The sequence below is a fragment of the Mus musculus genome, chromosome 10 (genome assembly GCF_000001635.26).
Source record: "Mus musculus strain C57BL/6J chromosome 10, GRCm38.p6 C57BL/6J".
Classification (NCBI taxonomy): Eukaryota; Metazoa; Chordata; class Mammalia; order Rodentia; family Muridae; genus Mus; species Mus musculus.
Window position 1 is genome coordinate 60,589,903 of NC_000076.6, and position 25,725 is coordinate 60,615,627.

At 50.9% G+C, this 25,725-nt stretch overlaps 1 protein-coding gene across 7 annotated transcripts in view; it reads right to left on the bottom strand.

Moving 5' to 3' along the window:
* Cdh23 (cadherin 23 (otocadherin)) overlaps positions 1 to 25,725 on the bottom strand; it is a 393,766-nt gene that overhangs the window by 287,155 nt on the left and 80,886 nt on the right. For all 7 annotated transcript variants that reach the window (NR_045556.1, XM_017313930.1, XM_030245069.1 and 4 more), the window contains 3 exons: positions 7,714 to 7,856; positions 7,033 to 7,080; positions 6,813 to 6,905 (listed from right to left, as the gene is read on the bottom strand). Coding sequence is in view for 6 of the 7 variants with exons in the window: in XM_017313930.1 (XP_017169419.1) it covers positions 6,813 to 6,905; positions 7,033 to 7,080; positions 7,714 to 7,856 (284 nt within the window). In the remaining variant the exon portion in view is untranslated. The remainder of the gene's footprint in view (positions 1 to 6,812; positions 6,906 to 7,032; positions 7,081 to 7,713; positions 7,857 to 25,725) is intronic.

Sequence of the window (25,725 nt, forward strand, 5' to 3'; positions counted from 1 at the left end):
CCCCATTGCCCCCTTGCTCTTCCTCCCCTCCTCCCCTTCCTCCTCCTCCCCTTCCTCCAACCCTTCCTCTTCCTCTCCCTCCTCCCCCTCCTTCTCTCCCTCCTTCCCCTCATCCTTAGGACAGGCGGTAGCTGGGTGCACAAGGGGCATCTCTGCTGCCAGCCCAGGGCTTGCTGTCTCTGCTGCTACAGGTTGTGGCATGCACCTCTGCTGACAGAGAGAGAGTCCCAGGGATCTGTCACTGTGCTGACAGAGAGAGGAGACCAAATCCATGAGTGGGAGGGTGAGTGAGAGCCTTGGGGTATAGAGACATCGCAGGCAGGCTGCCTTCTTGGGGAGGTGGCTGCCCTACTGTGGCCAGTAGAGTCCCAGGCCAAGATGATTTATAGCTCTCTCTCTCCCAGATCAATAGGGCACTGGTTACAGATGCAGAGGGGGCCGCAGGCACCATAGCCCCGACATATAAATTAACACGGTCTGTCAAGGGACTGCCTTCCCTGGTGTGGGGGAGACGACACTATCGTGAGTAAAACTGACACCTCGGAGGGGGTGGCAGCCTATGCCAGGGGGAGCCCCACCCCTAGCCCCTGCAACCTGAGGATGCAGTTCATAAATCATTTACTGCTACTTGCACACTGAAGGCATGGAGGTCAACTGGGGTACTAAGAAGTTGGCCTCCTTGGGTCCTCACGTGCTCTGGGCTCACACAGTCAACAATTCATGACTCCCTACACATTTCTGCATGGAGATTCTGAGATCCATGGACCAAAGGCCGCCAGCTTTGAACACAACTACTTTGATATTATAGGGGGAAACGAGTGGTGGGGTATGCATGGGTCTGCCATCCCAGGTCAATGCCATGCCTGCTCCTCACATCTATATGAACACCATAAAGGGACATCCACATTGGGAAGACACTCTGGCTGGCAAAGCCCCTGTATAAACTCTCCTGCCATATTCAGGAGCGCCACTAGCCAGATATGTGACATGGCGCTGCCCATTGTGAAGTCCAGCTGTGGCCAGCCACTCACTGGGCACCATGCCCATGCCAGGGCCTGGGTTGGTACTCAGCAGAAGCAGCTGACCAAGCTTCATGCTTGCTCTATGTCATGGAGACAGTTAATACAGATGGTAACCATCACAGCCTAGCCATGTGCCAGAGATGTTTGTCCTGGTCCTTGTGCTGAGCACTTTGCCTGCACACAGTCATTTCCTTGGGCTGTTTTGAGAGTGTATGTAAAGAATAGGGTGTGAATGTTTCTACTCCACAGGTGGAAGAGAAGAAGCTGGCCCAAAGTGATTAAGACCAAGTCTGGCTCCTCCTCCTTCAGGTCTTTTCTAGCTAAGGCAACGCTGAGCCTTTCTGTTCTCAGCCCTGCTTCCAGAATGGAAACAGCAAGAGCAACCATCCTAGCATCATGTTCCCAGTGTGCTTGTCTGAGTGAGAATGGCCCCTAGGGACTCATATATTTGAATGCTTGGTTCCCTGTCAGTGGGACTGTTGGGAAGGATTAGGAAGTGTGGCCTTGTTAGAGGAGGTGTGGCCTTGGAGGAGGTGTGGCCTTGATAGAGGAGGTGTGGCCTTGATAGAGAAGGCTTCGCCTTGTTGGATGATGTGTGTCAGTGGGTACATGTTTTGAGGTTTCAAAAGCTCAGACCATTCCCAGTTAGCTCTCTCTGCCTCCTATTTGTGGGCCCAACTACTGCTCCAGCACCATGTCTGCCTGCCTGCTGCCATGCTCCCTGCTGTGATGACCAGGGACTCACTTTCCTGCCTTAGTTGTTTATTTTTCTATTGCTGCACCAAGATCCCACAGCTAAGACAACTTACAGAGGAAAGCATTTAATGGAGGCTTACAGTTTCATAGGGTGAGTCCACGCCTTGGTCATGGGGTCTCATCACAGTAATAAAGTATATAGGAAGATAACAAAAGATTCCAGAAAATACATGATATTAGTTACCTACTCTAATGAACTCCTACACATCCAACTAGAACCTAGCACACACACATACACCCCACACACCCCACATGCTTCCATTAGCCCCCACACAGAAAGCTGTCATGGCATTTAATAAGTTGAGGCACATTTAGACACCACTCACTGGGTTCTCTCTTCATAAAATGACCTTCCCTGAGGATGAAGATCTCACACCATTCAGCACCGTTTAGGCTAAGAACTCCTCCCACCTACATTAGCATGGGCCCAGTGATATTACTGATGGCAAATTTCATCCTCTATCTTCTAGAGAAGATGACAGAGGTCCGAGCTGGGTCTGGTGGTGCGGGCTTGTAATCCCAGTTATTCTGGAGCCTGAGGCAGGAAGATGGAATGGTTAAAGTCAGCCTGGGTCACTTGGTGAGACTGTTTCAAAACTCAAAAATGAAAGGCTGGCTGTGTGGTTCAGTGTTAGCGCACTTGCCTAACGTGTAAAGCCCTTTTAGACAGACAGACAGATGAGACATGGGGAGTATAGGGAGGGATGAGAAAGAGGTATGAATACAGAGAATAAGTTGCTCATCAAAGCAACATGACTGGAAAGTCCGGGAATCCACTTTCCTCCCCTGCATGTCCATGATGCCTAAGAATCCTGGGTCCCGCTCAGTAGCTGTTTAAAAATGTTTGTTGTATGCATGAAAAAAATAAAAGGCGCATTGGAGATCAGGCTGCGAGATCCCACCTGGGCTTTGACGGCTCAATTGAGTTGAACTTTAATGAGTTCGGTTTATGAGAGTAGAGAGAGGCAGGCAGGCAGACTGGAGGTACCAGATCTCTAGTTGAGAGGAGTCACCCGAGTGAGGTGGAAGGTACCTTGTAACCAGATGGATAAAAGCTGGAGCTGCCCAGCTGAGGAGGCTCTACTTGTTCAAACATCAAGGACACGGTGTCCCTGAGACTCCAGGGGACTCTCAATTGCTTGTCCCAGAAGCCATCAGCCCTTTAAGCCTTCTAACCTCACACCTACCCTCCTGCCCAAATACCCCAGCATCAGGGTCACCTCCCTCGGCGCCCTGCAGGACTGAGAACTGGCCTCCGGAGAGCAGCGGGCTGGGCAGCTCTGAAGGTCAGCGAGGCAGGCCGGGCCCCTCACCGAGGTAGTGGAGCAGTACTGCTGGGCACAGACACAGGCAAACACGTTTGAGCAAATTGGCAGGCCATAAAAGTCTATTACAGCAAATCAAACAGCAGTCAGCGTGACAGCCATTAGGCTGAAATGAATACACGGGGGCTTAATGAGGTCTGTCGAGGCTGGCTTGGTGAATTAAGTTGCCAATTCGAGCCGGATTTCCCTTTTCTTTACAGACTTGAAAGCATCTGAGCTCCCTCGTTAGAGCTTCGACAACTGAATTGCAGGGCCTTTCGCCCTGATAAAATGGATAATTACACGGAGAGCCGCTTAGCAAGGGGAGGAGAGTGGGCAGGAAGGAAGACAGCACAAACAAACGCAAACACACACCTGTCTGCTTTCTCCCGGCTGGCAGAGAGGCTGGACCCTTAGAGGTACCAGGTACAGGGCTGTGCAGGCTGGGGGGAGGGGGTTGGGCTTTGGCTTAAGTACCTCCCACTTCACTATTCCTGACCTCAGAGACTGAGGTCCCCATGGGCATCGTGGGTGGATAAAGGGTTTCTTCCTAGTCAGCTAGGCAGCTCTCAGGAACCCTCGTGGTCACTCTGTGAAGTTTTCTAACCTAACCCTAGCTGGGCTCATTGTCACCAGCTTGCAGATTTCTAGTCTCCCTAGTATGGTGGCATGGGCCTAGAGTATATTTGAGGCCAACTTAGGTAACTTCACAAGACCCTGTCCAAAAGAAAAAATTTAAAGGATGGACAGAGCCCAGCAATGGGTCATGGGCTTGCCTAAGCATGGGCTGGCTGCAGCACCCATATACAAAATCAGTTCCCGAGGCTGGCCCTCCTTGGTCTACTGAGGCCGAATCACAGGGGCTGGGACGACACCTCTGAGCAGTCTCCCAGGAAATTCTGCTGGGACACTGGGGGACCCCCTGGTTCACCCCATTTCTAATATGTCATGCTAGATGTCTGGAAGTGCATGGTCCTCCTGTTTCTGCTTGTATGCCTCCTGGCACGGGGAACTCACTGGCAAGGCTCAATAGCCATGCTATTCTGACCACACAGACCAGTTACCATCAGGGCCCAGTTGGGGACACTGAGGTTAGGAAGGTAAGGGTACAGTGTCTTAAATGCTCATAGAGGAGTTGAGTGGATGGATGGATGCAGTCTAGGAATTTTCCCACTATCTCCAAAGCATAAGAAAATCCCAGGAAGAAAAGAGCATGCCCTGCTAGGCTCCACCCTTAGAATCTTGGTAGGCCAAATCCTGGTCAGTCCCTAGGTGAGCAGCTGCATCTACCCCGACAAACACACACACACACACACACACACACACACACACACACACACACACACATACATACATATACATACAAACAAACAAACACATGCCAACAGAAAGGCTATGGCAGATATAAAGTCTTACCCAAGCAGTTTGCATGACAGGACCAGAGGCTAGGTTCCTTATCTCTACTGTCCTTCCTCCTGGAAAGCCACCTCCTCCAGGAAGCCTTGGGAAATCCCAGTCACGGTGGTAGCTACCAGGTACTCATTTCCAGCAGGATTATGCTGTACCTGCCCCTCCCTCCACCCCATCACATCTACAGTCTCCCCCTGCTCCCCTTCCAGGGCTCCCCCTCCACCATTGGATTTGCCTCTCCAGAGGACCACGGCATGTCCAGGGGACACACAAGTTAATGAAAGCAGAGAATTCAAGCCTCCTTTCCAGGCCAGAGGCCAACAGGTCCTGTGCTGGTTTCCCAGCTGGAGCTTGAGCCAAGTAGCTCAGTTCCAGCTCAGGTGACCACACCAGGCCCAGGCTGGGCCATGCCAAGATGGCTGCATCTTCATCTAGCTGATACCATCTAGTTGGAGGCACCCAAAGCTAGCATCAAATTTCAGGACACAGAGTGACCAAAGAAATTGCGCAGGCCTTCCTCCAGCACTGTGTACCCTCTGGAGCAGCCTTCCTCAGCAGGTCTCTGTGTCATGTCTTCATTCTTAGAAGACAAGGAAGACTAGGCCCAGAAGGGTTAAAGACAATGGTGGGCAGGGGTCTTTCCTGGGGCTCTTTGCCTTGAGCTCTTACAGTCTCTGCTAATGTAGCCTCTCAGGCCTCTGGAGAATGGGAGCTACACAGAACCAAGCCAGGGCAGACACTGGACAATCTTTGCTAATTGAATGTACAAAAGAAGCCAAGAGACTTGGAGGACCCCAGGGTAGGGTTCTCACAGGGGTGGTATTCTATAAGCTGCATCTCTGCAGGAGGCAAGAGGAAAGAACTGGCCTCCAGCCCAAGGGCCAGGGAGGAAGGGACAGGACTGCTTGTCCTCCCGCCCCTGCTGTTGCCTGCCATTCCCTCTCCAGGGAGGACAGAGGACAGCCGGGCCTGCCAGGACGGCAGCTGAGCAATGGGCACAAGGCTCATTAACTCTGAGCCATGCCCTTGGCTTCTGAGTCCAGGCTCGGAGCGCAGACTGGCACGTAGAGGCCCTTAATTGAATTAGGGGCACTTCCAAGTGAGCTAGAGCCAGGAGCCAAGCTGCTGTCCACAGGCATGGCAGGGTACCATGCCCCTTCATGCTAATGAATGTGGGCTCACTCTCTCTCTCTCTCTCCTGCCATCCTGTCCCAGGTGAGGAAGGGGCACAGGCACCACTGGGCAGTCCTAGCCATACGGGTATCCTTCCATCCTCCAACTGGTACACGTGTAGGACCCTTGGCTTACCACTGAGTGGTGACAGCCAGGACCTCTGGAATATGAGACAAGACCCCTTCATCCTTCAGGGAATTTTTGCTGCCACAGGGGTTAGGGTCAATGTTACATCGGTGTGACCTTGGGCAAGTCCCTCTCCCACTTAAGCCTAGGGAATTCTTGCCTTTTCTTGTTTACTATATAGTGACAGATGACACATGTAGGTGCCAGCCTACCCTTCCAGGGTATCTTCATCCTTCTCACCCCGGCTCTTACTGCTGCCACCTGCCCCCCCCTCCCCAGCTTCAGCCCTGGGGGCAGGACTGAGGGACACCCAGTTAGAAGCTCTTTATCAGTTTCAGTCAAGGTCTTCTCATAGCTAACCACCAGCTCTTAAGACTGCCATCAGCCACTGTGGTGAGGGACAGCCAGCGAAGAGAGCCCTGGTGCCATCGGGAGCCAGCTTATTAACGAACCGTTTGTAATACAATAATTTGTACTTCTCAATTACCAGCGATGGCTTGATTTTACACACATGCACTCATGCAAACATATCCGGAGTACACAGAACAGAAGCTCGGGAGACTGCAGGCCAGACCACACAGATAGGGACCTGCAAGTTCCTGAGTCCTGCCGGAACCGGATTCTGGCCAAGGCAAGCAAGTCTGCAGTAAGATCTGTCTGTATGCCCTGTCTAAGACTCCCAGCAGGCGCAGATAGTACAGAGGGCATAACACTTGCCTCTCCCAGCTCCTGATCCATTATTAACTCCAAGTGGGGGTGAGCTCTGCCGGGGGGTGGGGATGGGGTGGGTGGGGGAGGGGTAGATAGGCCTTCTCTCAGGCCAGAGGCTCTATCCACCAGCCCACAGGATGGGTGACTCTCATTAACCTCAAGTAGAACCCGAGCTAGAGTATGAACAGGAGACAGTTCCGTCTGCTTGTACTCAGAGATTGCGGCACATACTACCCAGCCAGACTGGAGAACAGCCATAGTCCCAGAAACCATCATCCCTGACCCCTCACAAGACCTAGAAAGAGCTCACCTCAGGGATGCGCACGCTGTAGGGCTGGTTGTGGAATGTGGGTGCATTGTCATTCACATCTCCAACTTGGATATTCACCTTCCGTGTGATCACCTGGGGAGAAATGTACAGGGCTCAACCAGGTCTCTCCCCTCTGGCCTCATCCCACCCACCTAGCCCAGAGACCTCAGGAGTCCAGAAACAGCCTTTCCAGAGCAACAGGGCTTCAAGAGACACTCACCCCTTGGTGGTCACTGACAGAGAACTCCACTGTGAACTCAGACTTAGTCTAAATGGAGAGGGAGGGAGAGAACAGAATTAGAGAGGCTCTGGGTGTGGCTACGTGGTCTCTAGCATGGCCCAGGACCTTATGTGGGCTTGGTATCCAAAGGTGTCCCTAAAAAGCCAGCACTATTTGTCAGTACTTGGGGAAGCAAGTGTAGAATCCTGATGATGGCGAGTGAACTAAGTCAAGAATCATGGGTGCCATTCTTGGCTGTGTCTCTGTGTGTCTGCAGGATGTGGGAGCAAACCACTGGACACTTCTGTCACCATGTCCTGAGACAAGGGAGAGGACAAGGCCTGGGGATGTGTTCAAACCTTCATTTGCTAAGGACGACCATGCTTGTTGCTCTAGAAGAATCTGCAGGGGTAGTTAGACTACTCCACCCCACGCAAGAGATGGCCTCATGGCCACTTCCCTCTTGCTTACCCAATGCTACTCCTGGCTCAGAACACTCCCATCTGACCCAGTCCAGTCCCAGGTATAATAGAGCCCTGGAAGAGAACTACCATTGAGACAAATGGATCCAGCAGAGGTCCAATGGGACCTTGGAAGAGGGTCCTCCCCCAAAAGATGGTGAGCCACCTGCCTCCATTGTCCCCCAGAAAAGGGCTGAGACTCAGGAGTCGAATGCCTTACCTCTCTGTCCAGTGGCTGCCGGAGCCACACCACACCCGTGTCAGGCTCCACGGCAAAGAATCGGGAGGCCTCCTCCCCAGACACGCCAAACACCAAAGGGTCATTGTCCATGTCTCGGGCGAGCAGCTGGGTCACAGAAGAACCTGGAGTGATTGAACAGGAGAGGAAAAGAAAACAGAGAGGGTCAGGCTCATTTCTTCCATCTTGCTCAAACAAGAGAGCATCCTTTGGGGCACAGCCTCCTCACAAACTTCCAGGTTTTCCAGAGGCCAAGGATCACCCCCAAACTTCCTAAGCATCACTGGGCTGCAACCAGGCTCTCCACTTCTGGCCTGGACCACCTGTTAGCCAACCAAAGCTAACTCCGGGGCTTAACACTCTCATTCCATTGGGTTGCTGAGTGGGCCATCTTGGCACCCACAAGAGTAGCATGCCTGAGGGTGAGGCTGCCAAGGAAGCTAGCAGAGTTTACAGAGCTGGAGAGGAGATTCCCACTGGGAGGGAGGCGCATGGCCACAGGGCCAGGTACCAGCTCAGGCCTCTGGATGGTCCAGCTATAGCATACCCTTCCTTGCTCTTTGGTTCCCTACTTCTGTTGAGTTGGGTTTCCATCTTCTACAAAGAGAAACACCTTGCCTAATTCATAATATTTTGCAAAATATTCCAACTTTCATCTGTGCACCAAGGCTAAGAAGATGTATCACTCCAAGACTTGCCCTGGCAGGGTCTGGTTCCTGTCCTCAAGAAGAGGACCAAGAAGTAGGGGTAATATTCTTCAGGACGCAGTGCATTGGACACAGGCCATTGTAGGCATCAGGATGGTGGTGCATAGCCTGGTTCAGAAGGTTTGGCACAGAATAGCTTATCCTGGGGCTCCCTGGCTCCCTAGTGGTTTTCCAAGAGGATGAGTCTACTGCCCCATCTGCCTACGATGAAGGGGATTCTAGTATAAGTGCCAAAGCTCCAGGCTGTCTGGGAGAGCTGGTCACCTTAGCCTTAGGAGGCCCTTAAGTCCCCAGGTGTGCAGTGTGAAGTTTCTGAAGGGAAGATGGAGCAGCAGCATCTCCAAGCCTTGGCTAGGGCCATCCCACTTCCTTTAAGGGCTTTGCTGAACCTGCGAAGTGGGACAGACGCCATCTCTTCCCCCAAATACTGACTTCATATCTAACCAAGAGCCCCAAAGAATAATATGAAGGAAGGGGGGTACTGTAAGGCTGTGGTTCAGGAGCTTCTGTCAGGAGGCTGATCATGGGACAGCTCTAAGCTGACAGTGACAGCCGACTCTTGTGAGCTCTGAGAAGCAGGCAAGGAGCTTCGTGTTCCATTCTGCCTGCCTCGTGATGTCATAATTTCTTGCATCCTTGTGGTTAACAGATGTCAGAGCTGGACTCCATAGTTAACCTGAGATGCAAGAATTCTTCCATGGTGAGCAAGAATTTTACTGATCTGTTCCTATCAGGCCCCAACCAGGATCCCAAAATGGGAAGCTTTTTTGGATTTGTTTGTTTGTTTGTTTTGCCTGTTCACTTGAATTTGCCCGTTCAATCCTCCCACAACTCCATCTGGCAATCATTATTCTACCCATTTTATAGATGAGGATATTGAGGTTCGGGGAAGGAACATAGCTTCTCCTATGTCAATCAGCAGAGGCAGACAGCATTTGTGGCGATGGAGGCAGTAAGAGGGGCATTGTAAGAGCAGGGAACAAGGTCAGAATAGCTTGGAGCCCAACGTCCACATCTTACATATAGAGAAGCCAGACACAGGAAGCGAACACCCAAGCTGTACAGTGGACAGTAGATGTGACCTCATCTTTGCTCTGAACGCCTACATGCCAAGTTCAATGCCCTTTTTTGCCCAAGCCAGAGGGATGAGGTGTGTGAAAATCGCAGGTAAGTCAAGCTCACCCGCCCCAAAAGACCTTATTTTCAGATTCAATTGGGAGCCAAACAGACCACACATTCTATTCTTAAAAGATGTACTCTAAAGATGTGCAGGCATTTCCAGCTTTGACCCCTGGTTTCCGTGGAGGTTGAGGGGACAAGGACTCCCCACATACCCTGCTCCTCCACAGTATAAAGATCTACAGCCCACAGCCTTCAGACAGCAGGCCTCACCTGCCAGCCCTGTCCTGACCCAGGCAGAGGGCTCAGTGAGGATAGGCTCCGGCTGGCTAAGGGGATTGTGGGAAGGCTACATCAGCCCTGCAGCCAAGGTCGTGTGACTGAACCTGATATCCCAAATGGCTTTCCCAGGCCTGACACTTGGGTCCACCCAGGGAGGGGGACCCTGGGCAGGATAGGGATGGGGCCATCAGCTGCTGTCACCCACCCTGTAATTTCCTGGACTTTTATCCATTTTCTCTTCAATTATGTGCTGTTCAAAATGGTCTTTTGTGGCTTCCTCCCAGGCTCTTTCCAGATCACGCCTTCTTGGTGTCCCAGGTAATTGCTACTGGCTTTTCTAAGCGTACTAATTAAAGGTGCTGATTTAATATTATATTTAAGACAAGACACCCCACAGTTTTCCAGCTGGGCACCTCCTCCCCCGCCTGGTGCTCTCGGCTGCTCTGCAGAAGTGACCAGAGCTGGCTTCTCTGGAAAGCAGGCAAGCCGCCCCAACTGGCAATCTTTGGTCATGCCGTCCCTACAGAAATCCAGTCTGTCTGTCTGTCTGTCTGTGGGACTTGGCTCTACCCCAGGCCCCCCGGATCATTCTTTACCAGATTACCATCCTGGCTGGAAGACCCTGGGGTGGTGCGCATGTCCCACATAGCCATTGGTCCCCACCTGAAGGTGACAGGATGTTGGATGCAGAATACTTGGTGTGGTTTAAAGAAAAAGTTTTGGTGGGCTAGGGTTACAGATCAGCTGATAGAGCACGTGCTTGTCTAGCATGCCCTAGGCCTGGGGTTCAATTCCCAGCATACCATGAACCATGTGTGGTAGTACATGCTTCTAACCCCAGGACCTGGGAGGTGGAAAGAGGAAGACTGGAGTTCAAGGTCATCCTTGGCTACACAATGAAGTCAGTCTGGGCTACAGGAACCCCCCCCTTCACATACACACACACACACACACACACACACACACACACACGCACGCACACACGCACGTGCTCACGAGCAAAGCAACCATCTCATAAAATTAAGCACCTTCACTATTCAAAGGGTACAACCTGGTCTCCTCCCATCCATTCACGGTGAGCAACCATCTTCCATCATCTCCCCGGAGGAAACCTGGTACCTGTCACAAAGTTGCTTCTCAGCTCCTAGACTGCACACTTTGATCTCTGGGACCTGCCTGCTCTGGATGTTCACATCAACAGAACCACAACAACAGTCTGTGGCCCTGTGTGTGGCTCTCAGATAGTATCACTGGTCCATGCTGGTGACTGTGTTAGAGCTCTGCTCCTTTGGATGGCTGATGAATCTTCTAACACATCATGCTCATAGGCTCCTCCATCAACAGAGGTCTGGGTTATTTCCTGCTCTGGGCTGTGAATGCTGCACATCCATGTATAAGACAGTGTTTGAATTCTCATTTCACTTTGTCTCTCGAATGCTTAGGAGTGGATCTGCTAAGCTATAGATTTACTCCACATTAAACTTATTGAGACGTCATCCCATGGCCTTGGATGGTGCCTGCACTATTTTCTGTTCCCACCAGCAGTGGCTAAAACTGGAGTTCTTGTTCGTGGTAGGGCATCCAGGGATTCACAGTTCCTGGAGGTTCTGATGATGGTGTGAAAGGGGCTGGGAAGATGATCACAGCAGCTTCAGTTGATACTGTGTCTCCCTCGGTGCAGCACACACCCCAGCCTAGCCTCCAACGGTCAGACTCCACAGTTCTTTGCCAGAGTCAGCTCATGCAACACACAGGCCAGAAGGACCAGGGAACTGATTGATACCCCTGGTGTTGGGACTCAGTGACGGGCCGTGGACGGTGACAAAGATAAATGCTGTGGTCTCAGTGTGCCCTCTAAAGCTTGTGAGTTAGAAGCTAACCCCTATCTCCTAATTGCTGCCACTGGGGGATGAGGCCTTCAGGAAGCAGTCAGAAACCAGACGGGGTGAGGCCCGTGCAAAGGCACTAACGGCTTCACAAGAAGTTGATAGCCCTGAGCTAGCACTTTGTCTCTCTCACCACATTCATCATCGTGATATGATGCGGGGTGAAGACCCTCACCATATATGGGCACCAGCCTCCAGAACTGCGCTATGAACCTCCCTTCTTTATAAGTTAGCCAGTCCGTGTGGTTACTCTATTACAGCGGCAGGAATTCCAACCTTCCTTGCCTCATATCCCTGCCCCTTTCCCAGGGTTCCTGGGCTCTCCCCTTAGTCAACCACCTGGCTATGATGCTGTGGACAATCACCCAGGCTCCTTTCATACCATCATTAGAGCCCCCCAGCACCTGTCAATCACTGGACGTCCTACCACGAACAAGAACGCCAGCCTCAATCAATCCATCACAAGGTCTGTTTCTGAGAAAAACCCCAAAGGCGTGCATCTGAGCCATGGTGAATGCTTGCTACTGCGGGACGCTGCTGGTCCAGCTGGCTGGTGGGGTGCTAAGGACACAAACTCCTAGACAGTGTCCCCTCCTCTCTCTTCAGGAGACGGATGTGCAGCCATGTATAGAAGCCCCAGAGTGGTTTATTGCAGACCCATATTCAAATATTTAACAATGGGCGCAGCACAGGAATCTACCAATCCGAGCGGACGCTGGCTATAAACAACCGAGCTCTGAGTGCTTGCACGTAAGTCAGCCTGGTTTATGGCTCCCGCTTTAGATGCAGAGAGGGACTGCTCCAAGTCTGGCATGATTTAATGGCTCAGACTCAGGCCTCTTGGCTCAATCAGTACAGCCAGTGGCGTCTCTGCATTTGGCCTCCCTCCCTTGCTGGGAAGGGTCACCCTACTGAGCCAGCCAGCTCCACTCTGTGCCGAGCCAGGCTGGGGCCCTGTCTAACCTTGGGGCAGAAGGACATTAAAAACTGAGGTACTTAGTCCACGGAAAACCCACAGCCATAACAGTTTCCACAATGGTGGAATAGCTCAAGGAGCCACGGATAGATGGATAAGCAAAACACAGCCTGGGCAGCCAATGGATCATCGAGTTCTGGGAAAGAAGGGGATGCAGACGATTGCTTGCTCCAGCATGGATGAACCTTGAGATGCTGCGCTAAGTGAAATAAGCTAGCCATACAGTGACAGATGAACAACACACAATCCCACTTCTCCCCAGTACCTCGTGAAATGGAATGCCGATGTTCAGAGGCTGGGAAGGATGGAGTAGGGGGACTTTATCTTTTGCGTGTTTTACAGGCACAGAGTCATGAACCTCAAGCCAAGGCACGTTCTGGAGACGGCACAGTCTACTGAACCGCAGTCTCACACTGAGTAATGGGATAAATTCCAAGATGTGCATACTCTAAATTTAAATCTCTCCCCCTTTTGTGTGTGCGTATGCATATCTATCTGCAGGTGTGAGGACACGTGTGGGCATGGGTGCATGCATGGATGCAGTGTATGTTGGAAGCCTGGGGTTGATATCAGGAATCTTCCTTTCTTCCTCGCTATCCTCTGAAGCAGGGTCTCCTAATCAAACCCCGAGCTCTCAGATAAATGACTGGTCTCACTTTACCAGGGATCCAGTCTCTGTCTTCTGAGGCTAGAATTGCAAGATGTCTACCACGCCTGCCTATCATGGGGTTCTGGGGAATCAAACCCGGGTCCCTATGCTTAAGCAGCAAGTGCTTGAACCCCTGAGCCATCTCCCTAGGTCACACGTTTTTAAAGTTAGATAAATAAATCAGACCACCCCAGGGCTCTAGTAATCTTCTCCAACATGACAGATTCCGATAGTTTATGCTCTTTGGCCGCGTTGTCCTTGTCTGTTCCTGACGGGGCCAAGTTCATAGCTGTGCTGAGATTGTGCACTGCCGCCTGAAGTCACCTCATGCCCAGGCGGCTTGATGTTCACCTCTCAGCAACAGCTAACCTCCTCAGGGCCTTCTTCAAGTACTTGATCAGTCAGTACACCCACCCCGAAGGGCATCTGGTCTCTCTGTCCTCACAGTCCCTCATCTCTGAAGCCACCTGTGAGTTCACCTGCCTTGCTGGCCGCCAATCTCCAAGCACACTCCTGTCAGCTCTTGGGGAGCAGCAGCCTACCTATCCCATTCCCTTAGCCTGATAAGCAGCTGGATCCCAAAGTCGCTCAATGAAATCATGAGTCCTGCCAAGCCCAGGAAGGATGGGGAGAGAAACAGTCCCCAGGTGAACCCTGGAGCCACGGTGAGAAGAGAGTATAGCCAGTTAGATCTTAATTACTACACTAATGGGCAGGAGAGCGCAAGGCTAATCACACCTAATAAAACCCAAATCAGTAGCACTTGGAACGCTTGGAACATCAGAGCCAGAGTCCGCATGACTGGGAGTGTGTAGACACTGGCCTTGGATTCTTTCCTAAGGGCTGTCCAGTTTCTCCTGTCAACCAAGTGTCCTATTCTGGGACAGTCTGCCCCATCTTAGAGGTAGGGATTCCCTGAGCAGGCAGCTAAGGTCTCTGGGAAGCACAGAGCTGGGGACATGTCCTCTATGGTGGCCTCAGGCCCTCAGCAGCCAGTCACATCTGCCTTCCAGGCAAGGGGCAGACAATCACAGCTTCCCTGAGTCCCCGCTGGGTCCCTGCTGCCGGCCCAGATGACTGTTATTACTGTTATTGTTGTTATCTGCACTGGAAGAGAAAGGGCTGTGGATCTCTGCCTGCCTGGGGAGGGGAGGGGCAGAAAAGCAGGTTGGTGGCAAGCTGTAAACCTTTGAGTTTTTATCTAAGGAGAAGGCTGTGATCCATACCTGTCCCCCAAGTTGGGGTAGGGGCTGTGGAATGACCAAGGGCACTGAGCACGCTCTGCCGTAAAGGAGCAGTGTCCAAAAGCCTATCTGTGATTGGTCTCCTGGCGTCCAAACTTATCATGTCCGGTGCTCTTGCCAAGTCAGGCACAACCCTCTCCCCAATTCTCCCTAGCCAGTCACATTTCCATTGCACCATGGGTCAGAGGACCAAGCTGCTACCAGCCTTCTTGAGCACACTATGGCACACACAAATCCTGCTACACGCCTCTGAGATCCTACACCGCCTCTACATGTGCCCACAAGCTGCTTCTTTGCCCTCAGCTTCTCTGGCTCTGCGCAGCAAGCAACAGGCCATCACTCTTGAACACAGCAGCTTATGCTCTAGAGCAGGTTGGTAAGACCCTTTCAATCCCCCAGGATCCCCCATCTCCATCAACTACCTAGAGGTCAGAGAGCTAGTTGGACCCAGCCCTTTTCCATGCAGACATTAGTAATCAACTGTCTACTACACTCAACTGCAGAAACCTTCACAGTGCTGGGCTCCGTGTAGTCACTATCATCATCCTTAAAAGACACATGAAAGCCAGCCTCTTGCTATTTGTGACATAAAGTGACTTTACATTAATTGGTACCCATTGTCTCTCCCAATCCAAGGATATAGCTGCCTGCCCCTACCAGGCTCAGGGGAGTTAGAAAGGACAGACAGAGTCAGTCCTAGGGGTACAGAGGTCACCTCAGAAACAGAAAGCATTATAGTGGAAGCAGAAGCCACAGACACCCCGCCCCGCCCCAATCACCTCACATAGGGAAGAGCAAGCCGGGAAGTTTACTGAATAATGCTCTCCTAAGGTTATGCAGCCGCAGTTCCAGGGCCTTGGGTGCACATGTGTACTATGTATATTGGTGACATTTGTGCCACCCTTGTGTCACTAGTGACCAACAGAGCTGCTACGTGCCCCACTCCCACCCACAAACCCTACACACACGCAGATAGGAACCCAGCCCACTCCCTGCTAGAGCCACAGTGGCTGCTTGCTCCTTTCCTGGGTCAGGACACCCCTCAGAGCCAGCCAGCCTTGTAGCTTGTGGTCCCATTTGTCTCCCTCTGGGATCAGACAGCCTGTCAGGCACCATCCTCTCTTTTGTCTTAGCTTTCCCTCCCCTTTGCCGCCAGAGTCAGGCTCCCCCTGTTTGCTGCCCTCTGGAATTCTGAACTGGGTTTGACATCTCGATCCTTATTCTATTCTAAATTCTATCTCTGCCACCTGGGACGCTAGAGGGCCATTGCCTGAGACCACGCCTCCCTCCTGTAGCCTAAGGCCTCCTGGCTCTTCTCCAAGGCATACCCTGCAGTCCCCCACAGAAACTCTCACCTTGGGTAGAGGGACCGGCCATGTGTCTAGAGCCCTAGGGTCACCTCTATTCACAAGAGCAGCTCTCCTGAAACTGCCCACACTGGGGAGGATTGACTCACTTGCCGCCTAAGGGAAGAAGACCTGCGCACATCAGGCACTGGGAGAGACTGAGAGTATCCACTTTAAAACCCTTTTTTACTTATTTTTATTTTATTTTTTATGTATTTCTAACGAGAGCCCTACATAGAAGGGTCACACCTGCTACATGGGTAAGAAAACCAAGGCTCACACAGGCAGAGTGACCATCTTCAGGGCAGTGAGGGCTTGGACTCAGGATGAAAGGCCCAGTAAATAGCCAGGATGGGATAGCCAGGATGGTGGTAGCACACGCCTTTAATCCCAGCACTGGAGAGGCAGAGGCAGGCAGATCTCTGTGAGTTCGAAGCCAGCCTGGTTTACAAAGAGAGTTAGTTCCAGGATAGCCAAGGCTACACTGAGAAACCCTGTCTGGAAAAACAAACAAGCAAACAGCCCAGTAGATACTTTGTGGACAGGGCTGCCTTCAGTGATTCTCTGCTTTAAAACAGAACCAGCAGGGGATAGAGTACCTCTGCATGCCCTGGTTTCGACTCAGCCACCACTTGCTGTGTGAGACATCAGAAAAGATGCTAACCTCTCTGACTGGCTCCTCCATCACCAACATCAGGAGGGACCTGGAATCAGTCTCCCACAGCACTAGGGTGTCCTGAGGAAAAGTTGGTAAGGTGGGCTGCCTCAGAACTTACTTAACGAGAAAGAGGCTTTGATTCAAACACCTGACTCCAGTAGGGGAATCTTAACACCTGCCACACATTCTGGTTCTTGATGCGCCCAACAAACTCACAAAGAAATCGGGGCCGGGCAGCTAAGCCTGCTACATCTGACATCTGAATTGGTCCCCAGGCATTCCCCCGCCTCCCACTATGATTACAACCAGTCCTATTAAGGCTCTGTTGGTCACACCTCACACAATGTCAATGCTTGACATTGGAAACTAGACTGCCTAGATGCCCCTCACAATTTCAAAGATGCCATACTCAGGGAACAGGAAGACTTTTTTTTTCCTTCCTGTTCAGAAACAGCAGGTAGAGTATGAGATGACCAGAAAGTAAGGAATTCTAGAATGTTCTGTCTGACCTTCTCAAGTCCTTGCAGTTCCGAGGCAACTTGGGGTGCGTGTGAGGGATGGGGGCAGGAGGGGGGCAGATGGAGTCCTCTCTTAAGGCCAGAGAGCCAAGCGGTAGTTACCAGATTTAATAACAATGATAAGAGTGAGCTATTTTTTCCCCTTCTCCTGAAACTTTTCAATTCATTGAACTGTTCAATTAACTTTACAAAAGGAAATGTGGAAAAATGACGGCAAATTGAACTTGACATTATCATTAAAATAAACAGCACTTCAGGCCGTGGAAGGCTGGCGGAAGATAGTCTAAACACAGTGGCAGGTTCAAGCTGGCTCTTTCCTGCTCAGAAGCCACCCTGCTGATGCCCAGCTACCAGGAGGAGCTCAGGACAGAGACACCACTCAGTCCCCACTCTTGGGATCAAGGTGGCACGCATGCAACCCTCATTGACACCCCTAAATGTGACCTCCAGAGAGGGCATTCAGGGCCAGGTAGCTTCTGAAGCCCCACCCCCCAAGCACTGGGACAAACAGGAGTCTACGATGAAGGCCAGCCCACAGGCAACAACTGATTCCAAACTCACAGGCATCAAACCACCCGGAGTCACACTGCCTGTGTCTGTCCTACAACTAAGGGTAGATTCATGGTCTGGGACAAGGACTGCATGTTGGAGGGTCAGAGTCTCAAGAAGCACTTCCACTGGGGGGGGCTTTGATGGGGACCATGGCCTTTAAGGGTATTTTCATTTGGTCCACAAGGAGACCAACCTCCTGGAAGCCCCTACATTCCTAATGTTGTGGGTGGGTCCCCAGCCATAGTGGGGCTCCCACACCAATCTGCAGGCATGGCAAAATAGATACCTGTGTAATATGTGTCTACACATGTGTGTGTGTAATCTGTGATCCTTCTTGTGGCCAGACTTTTCCAAATCACCTTGTTTTTAACACGTCAAATCTTGACCTGGTTTTATCTTAGCATCACCTGGGGAGTGTTCGCAAGTGAGGCAAGCCAAGCCCCACTTGCCAGCAAGCAGGGTAGGGTAATGCATTAACCCTTTGGGTGACTCCCTCAGGTTAACACAAAGACTTCTGAGAGTAGAGCAAACCTTGGGGTCACTAGAATATCTGTAGAGCAGACTCATGGTCTCTGCAGAGCTTCTGGCTCCATCTCTAACCAACTCCCAAGCAGTGCTAAGGATGCTGGTCCTGGACCATGATTCTGGGCCATGGCTTTCATGGATGGCCTAAGATACAGTTGTTTCAAATCCTTCTTGAAGTCAATTTGGTTCTTGGCAATATAGACCTTAAGGTGTAGCTTCCTGGACTTCTGCTCTTTAGCCCTGACTGAAGACCCAGCTTCTCATCACCTCTCCAAGCAGAAAAAACAAGATGTGGGCATCCAGATGCAGGATAGGACACCTCCCCCAGCCCCTCCCCTGCCAGGGAACCAGAGGAGGGCCCCCAGAAATCACCCCGTTTCAGAGGAGACTCGCAATTACCCACGATGATCACAGAACCATTCATTCTGCCCTAAAATTAATACATCACGTTGAGAATGATCTCGCACTAATTTATCACAAGATTTATGAAACTTGCACTTTTTCTAATGAGATTTATGCAAATGCCGCTCTCGCCGCTGTTTGTGTTTTTAAAAGTTTTGACAGGCAAGAGAAGGAAGAAGGTTCAGGGCAGTTGGAGGTGGCCTCGCCCTGACTCGGAGGCTCTGGCAAGGGGCTTAGGACTCCACAGCCGTCTGTGCTCGTGTGAGGCATGGTTGTGTGATGACCTTGGGCCTTTCTCAGTTCCTGCCTTCAGCCCTGCCACACCCTCCATCCACCTGTGCCTGAGCACCATCCATATTCAGCTCATTTACTGCCCAGGTGAGGATCTTTATGGATGGAAAGCTGAGTAGGTCTTCAGGATGCTCAGACTGGACAAGCAACTAGAGGTATGGATGAGCATCCCCAGGAGATGGTGGAGACCATGTAACAGTGTGGGTACCCAAGACAGAGGAGATAAGGTAGACCTCTAACAGGACCTCTAACCTCTAACAGTGCTGTTTCTCTATGTGTAGGAGTTTGGAATGTCATAAAAGCTGACATGCCCTAGGACCCTCACTCGCCTCACCTAGTCCTGACTTTGCCACTATTTATCAAGCACCTACCATATGCCGAGCACTCCGTTAAGTACTCTGCCCAAACAACCTCATCTAGTACTGATTCCAAACATGAGAACACATTTCCACACTCAGAGAAAGAAACAGATTTAGCAGTTTGCCCAAGATCACACAGCTAGGGAGAGGTAGCCTAGGGTAGCGTAGGATTTAAAGCTAGGCCAACCTGATCCTGAAGACTATGTTCCTATCCTGGCAGGACAGGACCAGCCCCAACGATTATTGTGCAATGATCCAAAGGATCGACTAAAGCAGGACAGTGAAGCTGAGTGTGAAGAGGGACTTGTAATCCCAGGACCTCGGGGTTGTAGGTTCAAGGCTAACATGGATGATACAGGGAGCCCCCTGCCTTGACAAAAGCAGAGGGCTCAGGGCATAAGTAGTTGTACAACAGTAGCTGAGCATGTGCAAGGCTCTGGATTCAATTCCCAGCACCATAATCAATCAATCAATCAATCAATCAATCAACCAACCAAGAGATAAATAAAACGGATGCATGTAGGAAATAATTATCAAAGGCTGTTTAATAGCTCAAAATCCTACAACCAAATAAATGGTTATATGACACTCCAAGTGTTATGGTTTGTATATGCTTAGCCCAGGGAGTGGTACTATTAGGAGGTGTGGCCCTGTTGAAGTAGATGTGGCCTTGTTGGTGTAGATGTGTCAGTGTACGTATGGTCTTTAAGAGCGTCATCCTAGCTGCCTGGAAGCCAGTCTTCTCATAGCAGCCTTCAGATGAAGATGTAGAACTCTCAGCTCCTCCTGCACTATGCCTGCCTGGATGCTCCTACGTTCCCAGCTTCATGATAATCGACTGAACCTCTGAACCTGTAAGACAACTTCCAGCTAAATGTTGTCTAAGAGTTGCTTTGGTCATAGTGTCTGTTCGCAGCAGTAAAACCCTAACTAAGACACCAAGTTAGTGCAAAGGAGAGATCTGGTCAGGCCTTTACTCAGAGAGTGTTTGAGCTTCCATTACTGAAGTTGGTTCTTAGGTGTTCTGAATTCTGACTCACTCCAAGGGGGAACACAGAGAAGAGAGAAGCAAGCACATCTGTGCTCGCCCATTTCTGTCCCTTCCCCAGCTCCTGTCAGGGACAGAGCCTCGCTAGAGGATGCTGCTCAGGGTGATGTGTTCAACAATGTGCCCAGGAAGGGCTGAAGGATGAGTCATTCCAGCGGGAGAAGGCAGGTACATATATAATAGATCTTATGAATATTCCATGCAAGTCATTATAATTAAAAAAAGATTTCGTGCTTAAAGGAATGCTTCCTAAAGTGTATTTCACGAATCATTAATTCCCTGGGAGGCTCACGGGTACTCCATGTTAAAAAAAAATGTTCCTTGGTCAAAAAGATGTAGAGAAGAACACTGCATTAGAAAAATAACCTGGGGCCATTGCGATGGCTCGAGCAGGCTTGCCACCAAGCCTGATGACCAGAGTTTGAGTCCTAGGATCCACACAGCGGAAGGAGAGAGCCAACTCCCAACGGTTGTCCCCTGACCTCCTCACAACTACCATAACCTTGTGTGCCACCCCCATACCCCAGTACGTAAATATTCTAAGGGATAAAACGAAAGAGAATCTAAACAGGAGTCTTCCCTGCAGGACCTCTCAGAACCATTATCACCATTATTACACTACTATTCAACATGGCGGTGGAGGAAGATACAGCTTTCCCAAGGTTTGTGTGGACAAGAAAACCTTTCTTCTAAGGTCATCTCAAACAACACTGGTGGTTTAAGAAAGATGACCTGAGAAAACATTGGTCTAGAAGCTTGGCTGACTATTGTGACTTCAGGGATATCTTTCCTTGGAACGGGTCGATCTGGGGCCAGACTGACTTAAACTAGGGAGTGATTGGACAAATGAGTCGAAGGATTGATGGAAGGGTAGATGAATGAATGAATGGGTAGCTGGCTGGCTGGCTGACTGGATGATGGATGGATGGATGGATGGATGGATGGATGGGTGGATGAAAGGGTGGTTGGCCACATGAATGGGTAACAAAAGATGAATGGATTCATGGATGAATGGGTGGGGACTGGTGGATGAATGGATGGATGGATAGATGGATGGATGGACAGATGGATGTATAAATGAGTAAATGAATAGATGGGTGGGAATGGGTAAATTAGTAGGTGAGTGATGGCTAGATGAATAGGTACATGGATAGATGGGTAGATGAATAGGTATACGGGTGGATGGGTGGGTGAATGGGTGCACAGGTGGATAGGTAGGTGAATGGGTAGATAGATGGATGGTTAAGAATATGGGTAGATAAATGTGTGGGTAGGTGGGTTGATAAAGAGGTCAACAGATGAGTGAAGGAAGAACTGTGCCACTCTTCTTACCACAGAACCTCTGCCATGGAGGGGACAGTGAGTGAAGACTTGGTTGACTTTTCTCAAGGTGTCCCTGTCAAGTCGCCTCTCCCTGTTTCATGACTTGAGACCCTGGGTCCACTAACTAGGTGACAGGTGGGGCAGGCTGGAGCGGCTGCTGTACTCAAGCCATATCCCAAGTATCTAGGACCAAAATCACGTTCGCTCCATGTCTGTGCTTGCAGCCCAAGACCTAGAAATGACATTCCTGGCCATCTAGTCCAGATCTCCCCAGCCTCCAGACCTCCACACAAAGCAGTGTCTCTAACATGCACTAGCAGGGTCCTTTCCCTGCATCAGAATATGGAAGAGGGTTTCATGTCAGGACCAGTGTCCATGAGTGTCACATGGGACCAGTGTTCAAGGATATCACATGGCAGGAGCGTGTCCAAGTAGCCAATACTTCCTGCACACACCAAACAGGCAGGGGAAGATTACTTTCCCACGAGCCTACTCTTATGGGGTGGGAAATGTCACAGTGGGCACCAACTGCCCTACACTGCCCACAGTGAAGGACAGAGAGCTCCTTGGCAGCCTCTTGAGGCAGCCACAGGCTTCAGGAGATGAATGAAGAAGGAAGACACTCCAAGCATGGGAACAGAGGGACCCAGGGCCCTACGGTTAGAAAGAACCCTCAAGTGGAACTACAGTTCCAGAGCAATGAGGCACCAGGGTGAGAACATGAGGGCACTGAACCCCATAGGGATGCATGTGGGTACCAAGCTGAAGGCCACCTATAGTCCTGTGTTCAGTGGCAAAGAGACCTCAGCCGCTCACCTCACTGCCCCCATGTGACAGTCGAGGACACTGGTCCTGACATGAAACCCTTTTCCATATTCTGATGGAGGGAAAGGACTCTGCTAGAGGTAGATGCTCCATCTTGAACTCCCCGTCCTTTTGAACTCTGAGAATAAACTTCCCTGTTTTATAAATGATCCAGTCTCTGGCATTCTATTGTAGCAACACAAACCAGACTGAGATGGGGGGAGGGAGGGTGACCTTGAGCCAGTCACATTGCTTCTTCGCCCTTCATTTTCCTCACCTGTAAAGGTGCTGGACAAGGTGGTGTGAGGATCGTGCATGTAGCACTGAAGGGCATCTAACACACAAGCCTGTGTTCAACAAATGTTGATTATTAATATCATTTGCAAAGTAAAGCATAAAGACTTCACAGCTGCTTTTCTAAATATGGGTTGTCCCTAATGAGCCTTTATCATGTAACCTTGGCTCCCTGAGCAGTAGATCAGACAGTGCTGGAAGTCGCTTGGCCTCTCTGGGTCTGGGATATGATGCACTTCCATTTACCAGCTCATCCACCCGTCATTCTCTCCCTGCTTGGACATTCATTCCCCAATTAACAGGAATGAAGCATCTGGTCTGTGGCCTCAGTGTGTGTGTCAGACAGAAAAAGCAGCCAGGGAGACAACACCAAAGGACTGAATAGGAGAGGCTTGAAAGATGGCTCAGAGGTTAAGAGTACTTGCTGCTCCTGCAGAAGACCCGGGTCCAGTTTCCAGCCCCCTCATAGTAACTCCAGTTCCGGGGGTTCAGCGCCCCCTTCTGGACTCCTTAGGTACTGCATGTACATGGTATACAGACCTACATGCAAGGAAAGCACTCATATACATAAAATAAAAATAAATACTCTTTTAAAGTCCTGAGTGGAGTGGCGGGACTCCCTGCTCTCAAATGGGCCACCATTTAGATGGTTTTGAGTTCTGATTCTTCGTGGAGGCACCTGAATCAACCCAAAAGCTCAAAACAACCAAATAAGGTATTTCAGAGCGAGCAGTGCACTGAGAAGAAGAATGAGGAAGGTTGTATTAGGTGTGTCCCTTGTCCTGGTACCCAATACCTGGCACAAACCTACCTAAGGAAGGAGCTGTTTAAGAAGGGACACGGTCCATCACAGGGAGAAGGTATGGGGGCAGGAGCATGAGGCAGCGGGTCGCCTGGGAGTTCACAGTCAGGAAACAGCATGAACAGAAAGTAGGGCCAGGGTATAGGGCTTCCAGGCCTGTTCCTAGAGAGCAGTTTCTCCAGCCAGGGTCCAGCTCCTAAAATCTTCTGAAACAGCACCACCAGCTGGGGGCCAAGAGGTCACACATATGCACCTATGGAGGACAGTTTTCACAATCAAATGCCCAGGCCAAGTACTATGAGACAGAAGACACCTGGGGAGGTCAGGCCATTTACTGAGCCGACCAGGCTAGAAGGATGTGTTGCACAAGGTCTCTGGGCGGCACACATGTGCATTTAGAAGCAAAGGAGAAGGAAGGAGAGGGGAAAGAGGCTGGACAGCCAAGCTGAGCGCTCTCTCTCTCTCTCTCTCTCTCTCTCTCTCTCTCTCTCTCTCTCACTCTTGCTCTCTTCTCTTTCTGTCTGTCTGTCTCTCTCTCTCTGTCTCTCACCAGGGCCAGCCATGCACAGGCAACCGGGTAACTGAAGTGGCAGAGCCCACCTTCAACATGCAGGCCATCTTGGTGGTGGAGACTGAACAATCACTCCGGAGACTAATAAGAACCACGTTACTGTGGAAACATACAGTCTTCCAGGTCTCTTTGCGGCTGCTGCCATTTTGGAATGGGCACAGCCGCAGTTACCTGCAGGAGATCCTCACAAGACCAGGCTCACTAACATCCTCTATGCAAGTGTGCACGAGGCCCCTCTCCTCCCCAAGGATGTAGAAGTGATTTAACATTGCTTGGGGATGAAGTAGGGGGGGGCTCTTCTTCACTGGAGTAGCCAGCAGTCAGCTTCCCCATGCTCAGTAAATTGGTGCTGTACCCACATTTCTATAAATAACCACAGGAAACACCCTGGCTCGCCAAGCAAGGCCTGGGTAGCATCGCTTCCTTGGTTGGTCATTGGTCGCTAGCTGGATGCTTCCATAGGTCTTATTCCCAAGGAACCGTTACATGTGGTTTCCATGAATATCTTTCTGGAGACATGTTTATGTTATGCATAGGCCAATAAACATGAAGATGTGTGTGTCTACATACATGTAACTATGTACATATTTCTATGCACTGTGCTTCTATGAGTGGCATGGTGGTCTGTCCTTCTCTTGACTCTAGCTCTGACAGCAGACTTTAGAGATATAAGTTATGACTGTGAACTTGGGGGCCTGGAGGAGCAGCTATAATTAAAGAAGGAGGACCATCCTGGGTAGGGGGACTTGTCCTAGATCCAGAGGGCTACTTCTGCTAACAGGGAGGGCGCACATCACAGTTCTAACCCAAGTCCGTTGCTCCTCACCAAGGACAGTCTGTACCCGATGAGTGGTTGGAAGGGCAAAAGACTTGGCCCCTGTCTTGACTTGTCCTGCCCCAACCCAGAGGATCAGCTGACACCTTTGCTGCAGTCACCTTGTGGCTCCACTCCTACCTCTGCTCAGCCTTGTCCCCTTGCTCTGGTACTCACACACTTCTTGATCCTCATCTCAGAGCATCTTTTTAGACAGTCTGGTCTAAGATGTGGTCCATGGGTCACAGCTGGAGCAGACAGAACGGGTTGCTATCTACCTGTATCCCTGATGACTGTGGGGTGGACATTGTGTCTCAAGCCTGTTTCCAGGCACACAATGAAGACTGTGGCACATGCCCCATTCTGCTGAAGGCTGGCATGCACTGCCCAAGGAAACCTTTAGCATCAAGGAGACCACTGTAAAGCGCATTGCCTGCACCCAAGCCTCTGTCCTTCAGCTTCGCACACTCATGTGTGGTGCTTCCTGGCCCGTGCTGAGAACCCACTATACTCATCCCTCTGCCCATCTTGTCTCTCTGAACTCCAGGCCCCTCCACCAGGAAGCCCTCCCTGCTAATCACAGCCTCTTCCATTTCCCTCTCCTCAGGACTCTCAGAAGCATCGGGTCACCACCGCACCATCTGCTAACCTAGTAATTCCTGACTAAACATCCCCTGAGGATGAAACGTGTACCTCTTTTGACAAAGGCCCAAAGAGGCAGACCCCTTGTGGCATGGACATTTAGAAGACATCCAGAGGCCCCCCAGCCACGTGGCCTGCCCACAGCGGGAGCCACTATGATGCACGAGTCTGTGGTACATCAC